This window comes from Pelophylax lessonae (genome assembly GCF_965119305.1).
Source record: "Pelophylax lessonae genome assembly, chromosome: 8".
NCBI lineage: Eukaryota > Metazoa > Chordata > Amphibia > Anura > Ranidae > Pelophylax > Pelophylax lessonae.
Window position 1 is genome coordinate 6,036,437 of NC_138775.1, and position 18,377 is coordinate 6,054,813.

An 18,377-nucleotide genomic window follows, 5' to 3' on the forward strand; every position below is an offset into this window, starting at 1 on the left:
CAATCACAGTTAGAATCACGCCCCTAGGGACACACACAGCCCCTCCCTATCAAAAAAAGTTAACCCCTTCACTGCGAGTGTCATTTTTACAGTAACAGTGCACATGTATAGCACTGATTACTGCAGTAATGTCACTGGTACCCCCAAAAGTGTAAAAAATTTCAGTCAAGGGTCCGATCTGTCCGCCGCAATGTCGCAGTCCCGCAAAAAAAAAATCGCAGATCGCCACCATTACACGTTAAAAAAAAAAAAACAACAAAAATGACAAAATCTTTCCCTTTGTTAGTAAACGCGATAACTTTTGCGCAAACCAATCAAAATACGCTTTTTGCGATTTTTTTTTTTACCAAACATATGTAGCATAAAACAAATTGGCCGAAAATGTTAAAAAATTTTGATTTTTACATTTTTTTGGGGGGGAATTTCATATAAAAAAAATGTGAAAAATATTGTTATTTTTGCAAAATTGTCGCTCTTTTTTTGTTTATAGCGCATGATCAAAAAATCGCACAGTTGATCAAATACCACCAAAAGAAATCTCTGTTTGTGGGAAAAAAAGGACGTCAAATTCATTTAGGTACAGCGTCGCACGACCGCGCAATTGTCCGTTAAAGTCACGCAGTGCCGAATCGCAAAATAGGCCCTGGTCAGGAAGGGGGTAAAATCTTCCGTGGCTTAAGTGGTTAATAACAACAGTGTGATTGTATGTGCGTTTTACCTGGATTCTAGGTGCACTTCTATTGAATTCTATTACGCAGTGCATTTTCTGAAGCCGCAGCATGCAGGACTTTAAAGCGCTTTCATGAAAACGCACTTTGTAATAGAATTTCAATAGAAATGCACCTAAAATCCAGGGAAAACGCACATACAATCACACTGGCCAAACCACAGTTCATTAGTTATTAGGGATAAGAGAGTGAAAAGGGGGGGGGGGGGTCTGGGTTGTAATAATATATGTTAATGAAGAGCAGAGTGAAGGACTGTAGAGAAAGTGCTAAGGCTGTATTTTGGGACAGGACAGGGTCAGATAAATGGCTGCTTGGAATTCTCAGAGCTGGAACCAGAGGCTGCAGGGCATACAGTACAGAGTTATGGAGAGGACAGCTGAAAGATAGAAGTAGATGAAGGGTTAATGTGAACAGGAGAGAGAGGAGTACAAGAATCGCTGCTGACTTACGATTGCATACTTGCCAACTGTCCTATTTTTCCTGGGACAGTCCCTGCAAATAGGAGCCTGTCCCGGGTCATTTATATTGTCCCTGGAAGCGCCCATTAATTGGGCTGCCCATAAATGTTACGCAGAAGTAGTGCAGCTGAATGGGAGAATTATTCCAACTCTGCTACTGTGGCCTTAAATTTGAAATTCCCTTTTTAATTTCCTGTAATTCTCTCTATATTGGAGTAGACTCTATAATCTGATAAGTAGGCGGAGATTAATTATGCAGAGTGGGCGGGGCTTCAGGGAAGTGGGTGTGGTAATTGATAGCTGTGCTGCAAAGTGTCCTTGGAATTTTTTTTTTTAAATGTTGGCAACTATGCGATTGTGCAGGGAAGATAAAGACAAGTGCGAGGAGACGGACAAAGAAAGTGAAAGTGACCTGGCCGGGAAGGAGAACAAACCAACAGGGGGAGGGGAGCTTGGAAGGAGAGAAGTGATTAACGGCTGCAGGAGAGATAAGTGGCTGGAACAGAGGAGTCCAGAAATCATGCATTGTGCAATAACAGGAGGGAGAATGACGAAGCTCCTAGTGCGCCCCCCCCCCCCCCATCACAGATATGGACACTGCCCACCCCTGCACGTACCGACAGCGTTCTGTCTATCCCTCTCCTCTCTCGCCTTCAATCATTTTCCACTCGCAAAATGCGAGCAGGCGAGTGGAAAATTTGAGGTCTGTATATATATATATATATTTTAGCAAAGTCTCTGGAGAATAAAATGGTGGTCGTTGCAATATTTTTTGTCACACGGTATTTGCACAGTGGTCTTTCAAATGCCATTTTTTGGAAAAAAATACATTTCACTGCATTTAAAAAAACTAAACAGTAAAGTTAGCCCATTTTTTTTTTGTATATTGTGAAACAGGGGCGTAACTACAGGGGTTGCAATTGCAACCGGGCCCCATGCTCCAGGGCTGTGCGGCTCCCCTGTACACCTGGATAGGAGGGGCGGCGGGGGGGGGGGGGCAGCATGTAGAGAAATCACTGTCCTCCTTGTGTGCAGTTTGACATGTTAGTCCTGATCTAGGTGACCTTGTCTTGGCACAGAACCATTTAATTACTTATCATTGGGGGAGGGGAAGGGGAGGAGCAGAAATAGCCAATCTCATCTAATCAGTTGAGCTTCACCTTAAGGAAAAGGAAAGACACTAAAAAAAAAAAAAAAAAAACAACACTCACCAAAGGGGTCGGTATAGTCCACCACTGAAAGAAAGAAAGTTATATGGGTTACATAGAATAGATATGGGGGGGGGAGGGTAAGGAGGACCACATGGGAGCCGCCATTGAAGACATGTTTTTGAAGGGGCGTGCTCCAATGGCGCCATCCTTATCCTTTTTTTTACCACTTAAAGCGTATTTAATCCTAGAATAACAATGTAACAATATTCAGAATTTATACAATGTTTGCATAAGATTTTTTTTTCTTCTTCTGAATGAGGCCCTGTTCACATTGCCGCGATCCGACTTGGGGGCGACCTCCGAGGTCGCGGTGCGAGCAGCGCGCCGCGACCTCGGAGCGGCCGCCACGGACTTCATAACATTGAAGTCTATGGCGGTCGCCTCCGGGTCGCCCCAAAGAAGCTCCGGACCCTTTTTCTAAGTCGGAGTGACTTGTTTTTTTTTTTATTTTTTAAAGCCCGTAGCGTGTGAAACACACTCAAAAGACTCCACCCGGTGCATAAAAAAGTGCACACACACAAACGTGAGGAACACAAAAAGTGCACAGGGTGTGCGAAACAAAAGGTCTTCCCTCCGAAGAGGTAGGACCCGAACCTCGATCCCCTGGGGCGCAAGACTCCTGACAGGGATTTAAGGTACTCATGGTCTGTCTGGCCGAAACCAGACCGACCCCGTTCTTCAGGGGGACTGCCGAAACAGCCCCCACCGAGTACTAAGTGGGGCTCCCCCGAAGGGAGACCCCATGGGAGAGGACGAACTAAGCCAAAAGGCCATATCCACCCCCTCCCAAGACTCAAGGTAGGGCCCGAGGACCCACACCCTACAAGTCGTGCAAAAAAAGAAAACAAAGGTGACAGTGCAGGTGACAAACTACAAAGAAAAAGAGACAAACAAAACAAAGAGTGGGGAAGGGGAAGTGGGGAAAGTGCTATGGTGCCCTGTGAGGAACCAAGGCAGGCCTTCCAGCCGGAATAAAAAATTCCTCTGGTGCAAGCCAAAAGGCCTGTCCCAAGAGGCAGGTGTGAAAAAGGTGTGCATAGTGCAGTGACCAAGGTGCCAAAATAACTCAGGCGAGCTGCCCCTCACCAGTGAGAAATTAAGGCACTCCTGGGCTGCCACCCCAGGGGCACATACACTACGGGCTTTTTCTATCCCGGCCCAAAGGCCAGACTGAGTGTAGCCCTATCCTACCAGGAGGCATCAGAATTTTAGACAGCTTAGGGTGAACCTGCCTTCAACTGGGGACAAGCCTTTTGCAAGGCCAGATTCAACCCAGGAGGAAAGGTTCCCCCACCGCCACCGCCGTTCCTTACCAATCACATCCAGGAGCAGTACTAACCGGAAAATTGGCGAAACCGGCTTTCCCGCTCCCTTCAAACTGCCAGGGGCGGACCCATTCAAATCAGGAAGGCATTGGAACCATCCGGCTTTCTCTGGTTTGGCCTACTCCGGTCCTCCAGTTACGCCCAGAGGGCCCCGGTTAACTTCGGCCACCACCGATACTAACCTTCCGGTTCCATTCCAACACTGATAAGAACAGATACTACGCTTGATCTTAGCCAAAAGGCCGAGAAGCGATGTGTCTTGACTTGTTTTTTTTTTTTTTTTTTTTAAAGCCCGTAGCGTGTGAAACACACTCAAAAGACTTCACCCGGTGCATAAAAAGTGCACACACACAAACGTGAGGAACACACAAAAACTGCACAGGGTGTGCGAAAATGGTCTGGCCTCCGAAGAGGTTGGACCTATACCTTGATCCCCCGGGGCGCAAGACTCCTGACAGGGACTGAGGTACTTCCTATGGTTTGCCTGGCCGAAACCTGGCAAACCCCGTTCTCCAGGGGGACTGCCGAAACAGCCCACCCCAAGTACTGGGTGGGGCTCCCCCAAAGGGAGACCCCATGAGAGAGGGCGAACAAAGCCAAAAGGCCATGTCCACCCCCTCCCAAGACTTTCAAGGTAGGCCCAGAGACCCACACCGTACTCGTCGTGCAGAGGAAGAAAAAGGTGATAGTGAAGTGACAAAACACTACAAAGAAAAATACACACAAACAAAAAGGTGGGGGAGGGGAAGTGAATTAGTGCCTTTGTGAAAATACAAAGGCAGGCCTTCCGGCCGGAATAAAAATTCCTCTAGTCGAAGCCAAAAGGCCTTGCCCAAGAGGCAGGTGCTTAAAAAAGTGTGCGTAGGTGCAGTGACCATGGTGCCGAAAAACTCAAGGCGAGCTGCCCCTCACCAGTGAGAATTAAGGCACCCCTGGGCTGCCACCCCAGGGGCACATACACTACGGGCTTTCTCTACCCCGGCCCAAAGGCCAGACCGAGTGTAGCCCTATCCTACCAGGAGGCATCAGAACTTTGGACAGCTTAGGGAGAACCTGCCTTCAACTGGGGACAAGCCTTTGGCAAGACCAGATTCAACCCAGGAGGAAAGGCTCCCCCACCGCCACCGCCGTTCCTTACCAATCACATCCAGGAGCAGTACTAACTGGTCACGGTACAACCCAGTTTTCTCGCTCCCTTCAAACTGGTAGGGGCGGACCCATTCAAATCAGAGGCAATGGACCCATCCGGCTTTCTCTGATGTGGCTTACTTCCCAGTCCCCCGGTTGTTCCGGAGCGCCCTGGTTCATTTCGGCCCCCACCGATACTAACCATCAGGTTCCATACCAACTGATAAGAACAGATACTACACTTGATCTTAGCCAAAAGGCCGAGAAGCGATGTGTCTTGACTTGTGTTGCTCCTATTAGAACGGGTCCGCAGCTTCCCTATGGAAGGCGACCTACGGCGACCTGTGAGGCGACCAGGTCGTCTCACAGGTCGCCGTAGTGTGAACGGGGACTGAATGTTTTTTTAATATAAGTAGTAGTAAAATACATTTTGGACACTACATGGAGCTGAGGGACAAAGTATTTGACCCCCCCCCCCACAGATTTTGTACGTTTGCCCACTGCCAAAGAAATGGTCAGTCTATAATTTTATTGGTCGGTTTATTTTACCAGTGAGAGACAGAATAACAACAAAAATATCCAGAAAAACGCATTTCAAAAAATGTATAAATTGATTTGCATTTTAATGAGTGAAATAAATATTTGATCCCCTATCAATCAGCAATATTTCTGGCTCCCAGGTGTCTTCTATACAGGTAATGAGCTGAGATTAGGAGGAATCTCTTAACCACTTTACCCCCGCTCACACTGCTGCTACTGCAGCAATGTGGCTCGTTATCATCCAGCGACATAGACCTACGTCGCTGGACTCCTCCCCTTGTGGGCGGCGCGCGCGCGCCGACGGAGGCTCGCTACCGCTGTATTCAGACACAGCGGGAGTCGGGCCGGAGGAGGAGAGACGGTGATCACCACCGCTCTTCCCCGATCGTCGGGGAATCTAGTGTGGAGATCCGCCCGCTTGTGTAAACAGAGCGGGCGGATCTCCTAAGTGACAGGCAGGGTCAGATTGCAGGGTTCAGCATAGCTCAACCTGCGATCTGTCCCTGTGTCACTCAGTCACCTCCCCCCACACACGTCAGTAAGCACCAGGCATTCATTAACCCCTCCCTCTCCAATAAAAATTAACCCCTTCCCTCCCAGTGTCATTTGTACAGTAACAGAGCATATGTATAGCACTGATTACTGCAGTAATGTCACTGGTACCCGCAAAAGTGTCAAAAGTCAGTCAGGGGTCCGATCTGTCTGCCGCAATGTCGCAGTCCCGCAAAAAAAAAAAAAAAATCGCAGATCGCCGCCATTACTCGTTAAAAAAAAACACCAAAAATGACAGAAATCTTTCCCTTAGTTAGTAAACGCAATAACTTTTGCGCAAACCAATCAAAATACGCTTATTGCGATTTTTTTTTACCAAAAATATGTAGCAGAAAACAAATTGGCCTAAAATGATAAAAAATTTTGATTTTTACATTTTTTTGGGGGGGAATTTCATATAAAAAAAATGTGAAAAATATTGTTATTTTTTCAAAATTGTCGCTTTTTTTTTTTTGTTTATAGCGCAAAATTTAAAAATCGCACAGGTGATTAACCACCTCAATACAGGGCACTTAAACCCCCTTCCTTCCCAGACCAATTTTCAGCTTTTAGCACTGTTGCATTTTGAATGACAATTGCGCGGTCATGCAACACTGTACCTAAACCAAATTTATGTCATTTTTTTCCCCACAAATAGAGCTTTCTTTTGGTGGTATTTGATCACCGCCAGGTTTTTTCTTTTTTGGTGCACAAATAAAAAAATACCGAAAAGTTTGAAAAAAAAAAAAGTTTTTTTGTTTAGGTTATAAAATTTTGTAAATAGATACGTTTTTTCCTGCACTGATGACGCCGCACTGACAGGCACTGATGAGGAGACACTGATGGGGTGGCACTGATGGGGTGGCACTGATATGCAGCACTGATGGGCACTGATATGTGGCACTGATAGATAGCACTGATATGCAGCATTGATCACCCCGGCTGCAGCACCGATCCTCTCCTCTTCTCCTCACTGACAGGATCTGTCAGGAGAAGAAGAGATCGAAGCCGTTACAACGGCTGTATTGACATTACATGACGGCTGTGATTGGACACAGCCGTCATGTGATCAGGAGGGCCAATCACAGGGCGCTCCTGCTGCATCTTGTTGCTCTGTGTCCTAGGGACACAGGCACATCGGGATCGCGCCACTGTGCGCACCCGCGGCGGCGCGATCTCTCTCCTTCTGAAGGACGTTCCGAAACGTCTGATCAGAAGGACGAGACTCCCACCCGACCGTATATGTACAATGGCCCGGGTGGGAGGTGGTTAAATACCACCAAAAGAAAGCTCTATTTGTGGGGAAAAAAAGGACATAAATTTAATTTGGGTACAGCGTTGCACGACCGCGCAATTGTCCGTTAAATTAATGCAGTGCCGAATCGCAAAATATGGCCTGGTCAGCAATGGGGTAAAACCTTCCAGTCATAAAGCGGTTAAAAATACGCTCATTGAGAATTTTTTTTGTCAAAGACATGTAGCTAAATACATTTTGGCCTAAATATATGACAAAAATTGAATATATTGGATATTTTTTAACTGTCAAAGTAGAAAAATATTGTTATTTTTTCAAAATTGTCGCTTTTTTTAATTAATATAAAAAAAAATGAAAATCGCACAGGTGATCAAATACCACCAAAAGAAAGCTCTATTTGTGGGAAAAAAAGGACGTAAATTTCGTTTGGGTACGGCGTTGCAAATTGTCAGTTAAAGTCGCACAGCGCCGAATCGCAAAAAGTGGCCTAGGCGTAAGACAGCAAAATCCTCCGGTGGTAAAGTGGTTAAAGGGAGTGCTCCTAATCTCAGCTTGTTCCCTGTATAAAAGACACCTGTCCATAGAAGTAATCAATCAATCAATCAATCAGATTCCAATCTCTCCACCATGGCCAAGACCAAAGAGCTGTCCAAGGATGTCAGGGAGAAGATTGTAGAGCAGGAGTCATTAAAACTACGGCCCTCCAGTTGTTCAAGAACTACATTTCCCATCATGCCTCGTCATGTCTGTGAATGTCAAAGATTTGCAATGCCTCATGGGATGTGTAGTTCTGCAACAGCTGGAGGGTCGTAGTTTGAGGATCCCTGTTGTAGGCCTGGAATGGGCTACAAGACCATCGCCAAGCAGCTTGGTGATGGTGAGAAGGTGACAACAATTGGTGCGATTATTCGCAAATGGGAGAAACACAAAATAACTGTCAGTCTCCCTCGGTCTGGGGCTTTGTACCCAGATATGAATAAATGAAAGTTAAAAAGTGTTGTTTGCATGATTATACACCGAAATGTCTAATGACATCTTATAGATGGGTAAATCACGTAAAAGCTATATATATATATATAAAAACATACAAAAAAAAAACTATATATAAAAACATGAAAAAAGCTATATACAAAAACATAAAAAAAGAAAAAGCTATATATAAAAACATACAAAAAAGCTATATATAGAAATATACAAAAAAAATTATGTATAAAAACATACAAAAAAGCTATATATAGAAATATACAAAAAAAATTATGTATAAAAACATAAAAAAAAAAAAAAGCTATATGCAAAAACATACAAAAAAGCTATATATAGAAACATACAAAAAAGCTTGATATAAAAACATAAAAAAACGCTATATATAGAAACATACAAAAAAGCTATATATAGAATCATACAAAAAAAAAGCTATATATAGAAACATACAAAAAAGCTATATATAGAAACATACAAAAAAAGCTATATACAAAAACATACAAAAAAGCTATATATAGAAACATACATGTATCTATTTTTTTAATAATACTCAAAGGGCTAAAGGCTTCAAGCTGGGCTCTAGGAACCATTTAATTACTCAACATTGGGGGAGGGGAAGGGGAGGAGCAGAAATAACCAATCTCATCTAATCAGTTGAGCTTCATCTTAAGGAAAATTAAAGATAGTAAAAAAAATAATAATAATAATAATAATACTCACTTGAGGGTGAGTCATAGTAATCCACTGAAATAAAGAAAGTTATACGGGTTACATAGAATAGATATGGGGGGGGGGGAGGGTAAGGAGGACCACATGGGAGCCGCTAATTGAAGACATGTTTTGGAAGGGGCGTGCTCCGAGGGCGCCGTCCTTATCCTTTCTTTACCACTTAAAGCGTAATACCGAATTATAACAATGTAATATTATACTGTATTTATAAAATGTTTGCATAAACCATTGCTGTTCGGGCCAAAGGAAATACATAAATGTAAGCCACTTTCTATTGCTAATTCCCTCTAGCGTTCTCTAGAACTGTTACATTGTTACAGACATACACTATGTTACCAAAAGTATTGGGACGCTTGCATTTACACACACAGGAACTACAATGGCATTCCAGTCTTAGTCCGTAGGGTTCAATATGAAGTTGTCCCACCCTTTAGAGCTATAACAGCTTCAACTCTTCTGTGAAGGCTGTTCACAAGGTTTAGGAGTGTCTATGGGAATGTTTCACCATTCTTCCAGAAGCGCATTTGTGGGATCAGGCACTGATGTTGGATGAGAAGGCCTAGCTCGTAGTCTCCACTTTAATTCATCCCAAAGGTGTTCTATTGGGTTGAGGTCAGGACTCTGTGCAGGCCAGTCAAGTTCCTCCACCCCAAACTCACTCATCCATGACTTTATGGACCTTGCTTTGTGCATTGGTGTGCAGTCATGTTGGAACAGGAATGGGCCATCCCCAAACTCCTCCCACAAAGCATGAAATTGTCCAAAATGTCTTGGTATGCTGACACCTTAAGAGTTCCCTTCACTGGAACTAAGGGGCCAAGCCCCACCCCTGAGAAACAACCCCACACCATAATCCCCCCTCCACCAAATGATTTGGATCATTGCACAAAGCAAGGTCCATAAAAACATGGATGAGTGAGTTTGGGGTGGAAGAACTTGACTGGCCTGCACAGAGTCCTGACCTTAACCTGACAGAACATCTTTGGGATGAATTAGAGCGGAGACTACGAGCCAGGTCTTCTCATCCAACATCAGCGCCTGACCTCACAAATGCATTTCTGGAAGAATGGTCAAACATTCCCATAGACACTCCTAAACCTTGTGGACGGCCTTCCCAGGAGAGTTGAAGCTGTTATAGCTGCAAAGGGTGGAGCCAACTCAATATTGAACCCTACGGACTAAGACTGGGATGCCATTAAAGTTCATGTGTGTGTAAAGGCCGGCGTCCCAATACTTTTGACAATATAGTGTATATAATATAGTGTATGTTTGCACGTATCACACTGAAAAAAAGCTAAAAGTTGAAAAAACCTACTTTATTTTATTTGTAAAACACTTTGCAATGATTTGTTCTAAAATCCTAATTTTAGTGATGTTTAAAAAAGGACAAATCACTGAATAAAATGCACACTTTTCGCCCCCGTTCACACTAAGGCGACCTGTGAGGCCGCTGTAGGTCGCCTTCCATAGGGAAGCTGTGGACCCGTTCTAATAGGAGCGACACAAGTCGCTCCGACTTAGAAAAAGGGTCCGGAGCTTCTTTGGGGCAACCCGGAGGCGACCGCCATAGACTTCAATGTTATGAAGTCCGTGGCGGCCACTCCGAGGTCGCCCCTGGAAGTAGCGTCGCTCGTATGTGAACGGGCACTTCATGTGCAGTAACACTATTTATTTTTAAACGAAAGCTGCTCAAAAAAAGAAAAAGTGCCTTTTATTTAGTTTTATTATGTTTAATTGCCTATGGATTGTGGAAAAGAAAAGAAACATTGTAGCGAGACGATATTCACAAAAAGAAAGTCTTGTTTGTCCAATCTACGTATTACAATGTTATCTTAACCCCTTCATGCCTAAGCCTTTTTCTGGCACTTGTTGCTTACAAGTTAAAATCAGTATTTTTTGCTAGAAACTTACTTAGAACCCCCACACATTATATATATTTTTTTAGTAGAGAATAAAATGGCGGTTGTTGCAATATTTTATGTCCCACTTTATTTGCGCAGCGGTCTTTCAAATGCAATTGTTTTGTGAAGAAATACACTTTCCTGAATTTAAAAAAAAAACAAAAAACAAAACTGTAAAGTTAGCCCATTTTTTTGTATAATGTGAAAGATGAAGTTACGCTGAGTAAATAGATACCTAACATGTCACGCTTTAAAATTGCGCCCCCTTGTGGAATGGTGACAAACTTCAGTACCAGAAAATCTCCATAGCCGACACTTTAAAAAATTTTAACGGTTACCAGTTTAGAGTTACAGAGGAGGTCTTGTGCTTGGATTATTGCTCTCGCTCTAACGATCGTGCAGATACCTCATGTGTGGTTTAAACACTGTTTACATTTGCGGGCGCGACTTACATATGCATTCGCTTCTGCGAACGAACACAGAGGGACAGGGCGCTTAAATATTTTTTCTCCCTATTTCTTTTATTGTATTTTTTTTATTTTTACACTGCACCTTTGATTTTTTTTTCTGATCACTTTTATTGCTGTCACAAGGAATGTAAACCTCCCTTGTGACAGTAATAGGAGTGACAGGTACTCTTTATGGAGGGATCGGGGGAATGTGACAGTAATAGGAGTGACAGGTACTCTTTATGGAGGGATCGGGGAGGAATGTGACAGTAATAGGAGTGACAGGTACTCTTTATGGAGGGATCGGGGGGAATGTTACAGTAATTGGAGTGACAGGTACTCTTTATGGAGGGATCGGGGGAATGTGACAGTAATAGGAGTGACAGGTACTCTTTATGGAGGGATCGGGGGGAATGTGACAGTAATAGCAGTGACAGGTACTCTTTATGGAGGGATCGGGGGGAATGTGACAGTAATAGGAGTGACAGGTACTCTTTATGGAGGGATCGGGGGAATGTGACAGTAATAGGGGTGACAGGTACTCTTTATGGAGGGATCGGGGGGAATGTGACAGTAATAGCAGTGACAGGTACTCTTTATGGAGGGATCGGGGGGGGAATGTGACAGTAATAGGAGTGACAGGTACTCTTTATGGAGGGATCGGGGAGGAATGTGACAGTAATAGGAGTGACAGGTACTCTTTATGGAGGGATCGGGGGGGGAATGTGACAGTAATAGGGGTGACAGGTACTCTTTATGGAGGGATCGGGGGGAATGTGACAGTAATAGGAGTGACAGGTACTCTTTATGGAGGGATCGGGGGGGAATGTGACAGTAATAGGGGTGACAGGTACTCTTTATGGAGGGATCGGGGGGAATGTGACAGTAATAGGCAGTGACAGGTACTCTTTATGGAGGGATCGGGGGGGAATGTGACAGCAATAGGAGTGACAGGTACTCTTTATGGAGGGATCGGGGGGGAATGTGACAGTAATAGGAGTGACAGGTACTCTTTATGGAGGGATCGGGAGGAATGTGACAGTAATAGGAGTGACAGGTACTCTTTATGGAGGGATCGGGGGGAATGTGACAGTAATAGCAGTGACAGGTACTCTCTATGGAGGGATCGGGAGGAATGTGACAGTAATAGGAGTGACAGGTACTCTTTATGGAGGGATCGGTGGAATGTGACAGTAATAGGCAGTGACAGGTACTCTCTATGGAGGGATCGGGAGGAATGTGACAGTAATAGGAGTGACAGGTACTCTTTATGGAGGGATCGGGGGGAATGTGACAGTAATAGGAGTGACAGGTACTCTTTATGGAGGGATCGGGGGGAATGTGACAGTAATAGCAGTGACAGGTACTCTTTATGGAGGGATCGGGGGGGGAATCTGACAGTAATAGGCAGTGACAGGTACTCTTTATGGAGGGATCGGGGGGAATGTGACAGTAATCGGCAGTGACAGGTACTCTTTATGGAGGGATTGGGGGGGAATGTGACAGTAATAGGAGTGAGAGGTACTCTTTATGGAGGGATCGGGGGGGAATGTGACAGTAATAGGCAGTGACAGGTACTCTTTATGGAGGGATCGGGGTATAAGACCCCAAACCCCTCCACTACACTTATAGGCAGACCAGTATGAGAGAGTGAGAGCGATAACACCAAATTTAGCACATCTGCTCCCCATTCACACCTGAGACCTTGTAACTCTTAACGAGTCACATGACACCGGGGAGGGAAAATGGCTAATTGGGCCCAATTTGGACATTGTCACTTAGGGGTGTACTCACTTTTGTTGCCAGCGGTTTAGACATTAATGGCTGTGTGTTGAGTTATTTTGAGGGGACAGTAAATTTACACTGTTATACAAGCTGTACACTCACTACTTTACATTGTAGCAAAGTCTCATTTCTTCAGTGTTGTCACATGAAAAGTTAGAATAAAATATTTACAAAAATGTGAGGGGTGTACTTACTTTTGTGAGATGCTGTATGTACTACATTGTTATCTTAAGCAATGACAAAATTATCACCTAATAAACGGGCTCATAGCAGAAAAGTGAGAATTGCTATGCTCCATAAGAGGGGGGGGCGAAGTAGATAAAAAACGTTTGTTTTTGCCCAAGTCGCATGGAAAAATGTACACGCACATTTGCTGGACAAATGCATCTGCAATTTTTTTTACTAAATATATCACATTTTGTTTAACATACTTACTGGCCGATGGTGACAACGCTCACTCCTTAGACTTTATCTATGAAGAAGCAGCATTGCCACCCCTAGGGCAGGAAGTGTGTTAGGACTACATAAATCTCCTCCCCCAAAGCATAGGTGGAGGGAGGGGTCCTATAGTCCTCAGGGAGGACAGGGAACAATGTAAATGATATAAGAGCAGCACAGACAGAGAGCACAGGAAGTGCTCATAAGATTTCTGGCAGGATCAATAGAGACAATGAATGAAATAAAAAGACCTCGGACTTACCATAGTAATGGGAATTTGTTGCTGATAGGAAACAAAGAGAGGCGATTATTGAATGGAACAACAAGAGAAAAACAGTGCTGGATACAAGGAAAGAAAAGTCATATATGTGAAAACTATCTGCTGTCACAATGCCATAATACAAGGCATACCGCACATATAAATAAACACAAATGTGCATTAATGGGTAACCGTTACATAGACGATATCTACTATAAAGTGTAAAGAAATCGTCCTACTAAAAATACAAATAAAACAATATCATGTGTGAATCCACAAAATAAAGTCCCATGCAGGAAGGAGGAAATATCATATAAGTGACTGGTGGTATGTATGACACGATGTGATCCGGATTCCAATTCTTAGTGCCACCATGTGAATCCAGACTTACCACATTGCAGTCACCCTCATTAACCAGTTTCAGCCCGCGCTATAGCGGCTACAACGCGGGCTTACTTTGCCGGGAGGACATAAATGGACGTCGTCTCGTGATCACGCTGCGGCGCACGAGCGGCGCGCTCTGTGATCGTTGAGTCCTTGGGACTCAGCTGATCACAGATCTGGGTCAAGGGCCAATCACAGTGGCCTTTTACCACGGGATCAGCTGTGCCCAATGACAGATCACAAATGTAAACACAAGACGGTTATCGGCATTCCTTTCCTCATGCTGACAGCATGAGGAGGGGAGAAGAGAGCAGATAACCGGCTTGTGTTAAAGGGACTTTCAGTGTCCTGATTATCAGTGCAGTCCCACCATTGCCCACCAGTGCTGCCAATCAGTGCCCACCGGTGCCTCCTCATCTGTGTCACCTATCAGTGCTGCCTATCAGTGCCCATCAGTGTCGCCTACCAGTGCTGTCTATCAGTACCCATCATTATTGCCTATCAGTGCCCACCAGTGTTGCCTATCAGTGCCCATCAGTGCCTCCTCATCAGTGTCACCTATCAGTGCTGCCTATCAGTGCACATCAGTGTCGCCTACTAGTGCTGTCTATTAGTACCCATCATTATTGCCTATCAGTGCCCACCAGTGTTGCCTATCAGTGCCCATCAGTGCCTCTTCATCAGTGTCACCTATCAGTGCTGCCTATCAGTGCCCATCAGTGTTGCCTACTAGTGCTGTCTATCAGTACCCATCATTATTGCCTATCAGTGCCCACCAGTGTTGCCTATCAGTGCCCATCAGTGCCTCCTCATCAGTGTCACCTATCAGTGCCGCCTATCAGTGCCACCTACCAGTGCTGCCTATCAGTGCCCATCATTGTTGCCTACCAGTGCACTGGTAGTGCTGCCTATCAATGTGCATCAGTGCTGCCAATCAGTGCCCACCAGTGCCTCCTCATTTGTGTCACCTATCAGTGCTGCCTATAAGTGTCCATCATTGTTGCCTACCAGTGCACTGGTAATGCTGCCTAGCAGGGCCCATCAGTGCCACCTATCAATAGTGCCTATCAGTGCCACCTTTAAGTGCCCATCATTGCCGCCCATCAGTGCCCATTAATGCAACCTATCAGTGCCCATCAGTGCTGCCTATCAGTGCCCATTAGTGCCACCTATCAGTGCTGCCTATCAGTGCCACCTATCAGTGCAGCCTTCTCAGTGCCTCCTCATCAGTGCTCACCAATGCTGCCTCATCAGTGCCACCTATCAGTGTCCATTAGTGCCACCTACTAGTGCAGCCTTATTAGTGCCGTCTCATCAGTGCCCATCGGTGCAGCCTATCAGCGCACATCAGTGATGTAGGAAAATTACCTGTTTGCAAAATGTTATAACAAACTATGAAAAAAAATTTTTTTTTCAAAATTTTGTCATTTTTTTGTTTAACAAAAAGTAAAACCCCAGTGGGGATCAAATGCTTCCAAAAGAAATCTCTATTTGTGTGAAAACAATGATGAAAAAATGTAATTTGGGTACAGTGTTGCATGACCGCGCACTTGTCATTCAAAGTGCGACAGCCCTGAAAGCTGAAAATTGGCCTGGGCAATAAAGCTCCATATAGCGATTTTACAGTGAAAATAAAAGAGCACTTTTCATAGTGTAGATCAATTTAAAAGGCGGTAAAATTTTTGATGATGCCACTTATGACAAAACGCATAGGGAGAAGCTACTGTGCATGTGCCAACCAGCTGTGGCCATCTTGTTTGCGGGAAAGACCTGATTTTGAATTGTTTGGTATCCTTGCATAAACGCCATGCATTGTAGGTGCAACTTTAATAAACTTTAGCCATAAACTCCTTTTTGACTTCTCTTTAATGAGGGTCGCTACAATCTGGTAAATGCCCCAACCTTACATTCACTGAGGTGATTCACATGGTGGCACTAACCTGGTCCATATCAGTGCCTGACCTCACAAGTGTGCTTCTGGAAGAATGGTCAAACATTCCCATAGACACTCCTAAACCTTGTGGACAGCCTTCCCAGAAGAGTTGAAGCTGTTATAGCTGCAAAGGATGCGCCAACTCAATATTGAACCCTACGAACTAAGACTGGATGCCATTAAATTTCATGTGTGTGTAAAGGCAGGCGTCCCAATACTTTTGGTAATATAGTGTATAAAAGATGAGGTTGCACCGAGTAAATAGATACCTAACATGTCAAGCCTCAAAATTGCATTTGCCCGTGAAATGGCGAAAAACTCTCCATAGGTGGCGCTATAAAAGCCCTCTATAGGTCGTCAGTTTCGAGTTAACTGTGCAAAGCGGGCCGAGAATTTGTGATCCAATGCCGACGTGCACGGCGATACGGAACATTTCCATACGTATGCGTGCATTTACGTACTTTTATATCTATGGGGTGGGAGGGATTTTATATTCTTGGATGTAACTTTAATTGTTTTACACTTTTTTAATATTTTTTTCATCACATAGGAGCAAGAAGTGATGCATTTTTTTGGTGACAGGTTTTCTTTAATGAGACATCAAGGATCTCAAAGACCCCTGATGTCTCACCTATCCTCCTGTGAAACTAATGGAGTGCAGATCGCACTGCATGCGATTCTTCCCCGGCCATATGGGCTATGAAAAGTGACACCGGGGTCAATAACAGGAGAGGGGAGATCAGGGAACCGACCTTCATTGGTCTCCCTCTACCCGGCAACACCACCATGCTTATGGGTGGTGGTGGTGAGGGGGTGGGGGGCAATGGCCAGCATTAAGCTTCTCAGATCTGCACATGCCCCCGGTGGGTGCAGCGACATTTACAGTGGTGGCAGTAAAAGGGTTAAGTCTAAGTTCATATCTGTGTGGGTGAAAGGTCGCATGCATTTCTGACCCACAGAGAAATGTGCTGCACTTAAGCAGCTGTTCTGGAGTGCCATTAATTGTTAATGGCACCCCCAATACCTCGGCAACCATGGTGCAATTTGCTAAGTTGCCTGGCGCGGTGCTATTTCCCAAATACAGCTGCGCACTTTTTTCGACGCGTTTCTTCCAGGGAGGGCAGTTTAATTAACCACTTGCCGACCGGTCACGTTGACCGTACTGCGGCAAAGTGGCTCGATATCGTCCAGCGACGTAGACCTACGTCGCTGGACTCCTCCCCTTGTGGGTGGCGCGCGCACGCCGCCGGAGGCTCGCTCCCGCTGGATTCAGACACAGTGGGCGTCGGGCCAGGGGAGGAGAGGCGGGGATCGAGTCTGGAGATCCGCCCGCTTGTGTAAACAAAGCGGGCGGATCTCCTAAGTGACATTCAGGGACAGATTGCAGGATTCAGCATAGCTCAACCTGTGATCTGTCCCTGTGTCACACAGTCCCCTCCCCCAACACACGTCAGTAAGCACCAGGCATACATTAACCCCTCCCTCTCCAATAAAATTAATCCCTTCCCTGCCAGTGTCATTTTTACAGTAACTGATTATTGTAGTAATGTCACTGGTCCCCCCAAAAGTGTCAAAAATGTCAGTCAGGGGTCCGATCTGTCCGCCGCAATGTCGCAGTCCCACAAAAAAAAAATCGCAGATCGCCGCCATTACTAGTTAAAAAAAAAACAATAAAAATGACAGAAATCTTTCCCGTAGTTGGTAGCAGCGATAACTTTTACGCAAACCAATCAAAATACGCTTATTGCGATTTTATTTACCAAACATATGTAGCAGAAAACAAATTGGCCAAAAATGTTAAAAAATTTAGATTTTTACATTTTTTGGGGGGAATTTCATCTAAAAAAATTTAAAAAATATTGTTATTTTTTCAGAATTGTCGCTCTTTTTTTGTTTATAGCGCAAAAAGTAAAAATCGCACAGGTGATCAAATACCACCAAAAGAAAGCTCTGTTTGTGGGGAAAAAAGGACGTAAATTTCGTTTGTGTACGGCGTTGCATGACCGCGCAATTGTCAGTTAAAGTCGCACAGCGCCGAATCGCAAAAAGTGGCCTGGCTGTAAAGCAGGAAAATCCTCCGGTGGTGAAGTGGTTAAACGAATGGGCCATCCTAACAGACACATGTGCATGCAAACACGCTCTCATAGGTCAGAACGGAGCCCATTCGGCAGCCATACCCCCCCCCCCCCCCCGGTGTCCCCATAGTCAGTTTCTCTCTTTTTACCAACCTTCTGATTTTAGAGAATCAAAATAAGAAATAAACTTACGATGACTGAGAATCTTGTTTGCTACACCTAAAAAACACAAAAAAGACAAAATTATTCCAACTCAATACTGATACA

General features: G+C 44.6%; 1 protein-coding gene across 1 annotated transcript in view; it reads right to left on the minus strand.

Annotated features, from left to right (window-relative positions):
- The window catches only part of LOC309561708 (inter-alpha-trypsin inhibitor heavy chain H3-like), a 100,495-nt gene that overhangs the window by 39,525 nt on the left and 42,593 nt on the right, over positions 1–18,377 (minus strand). Inside the window, exon 14 of the mRNA XM_082265694.1 lies at positions 18,303–18,329. Within this exon, the coding sequence (XP_082121820.1) occupies positions 18,303–18,329 (27 nt within the window). The remainder of the gene's footprint in view (positions 1–18,302; positions 18,330–18,377) is intronic.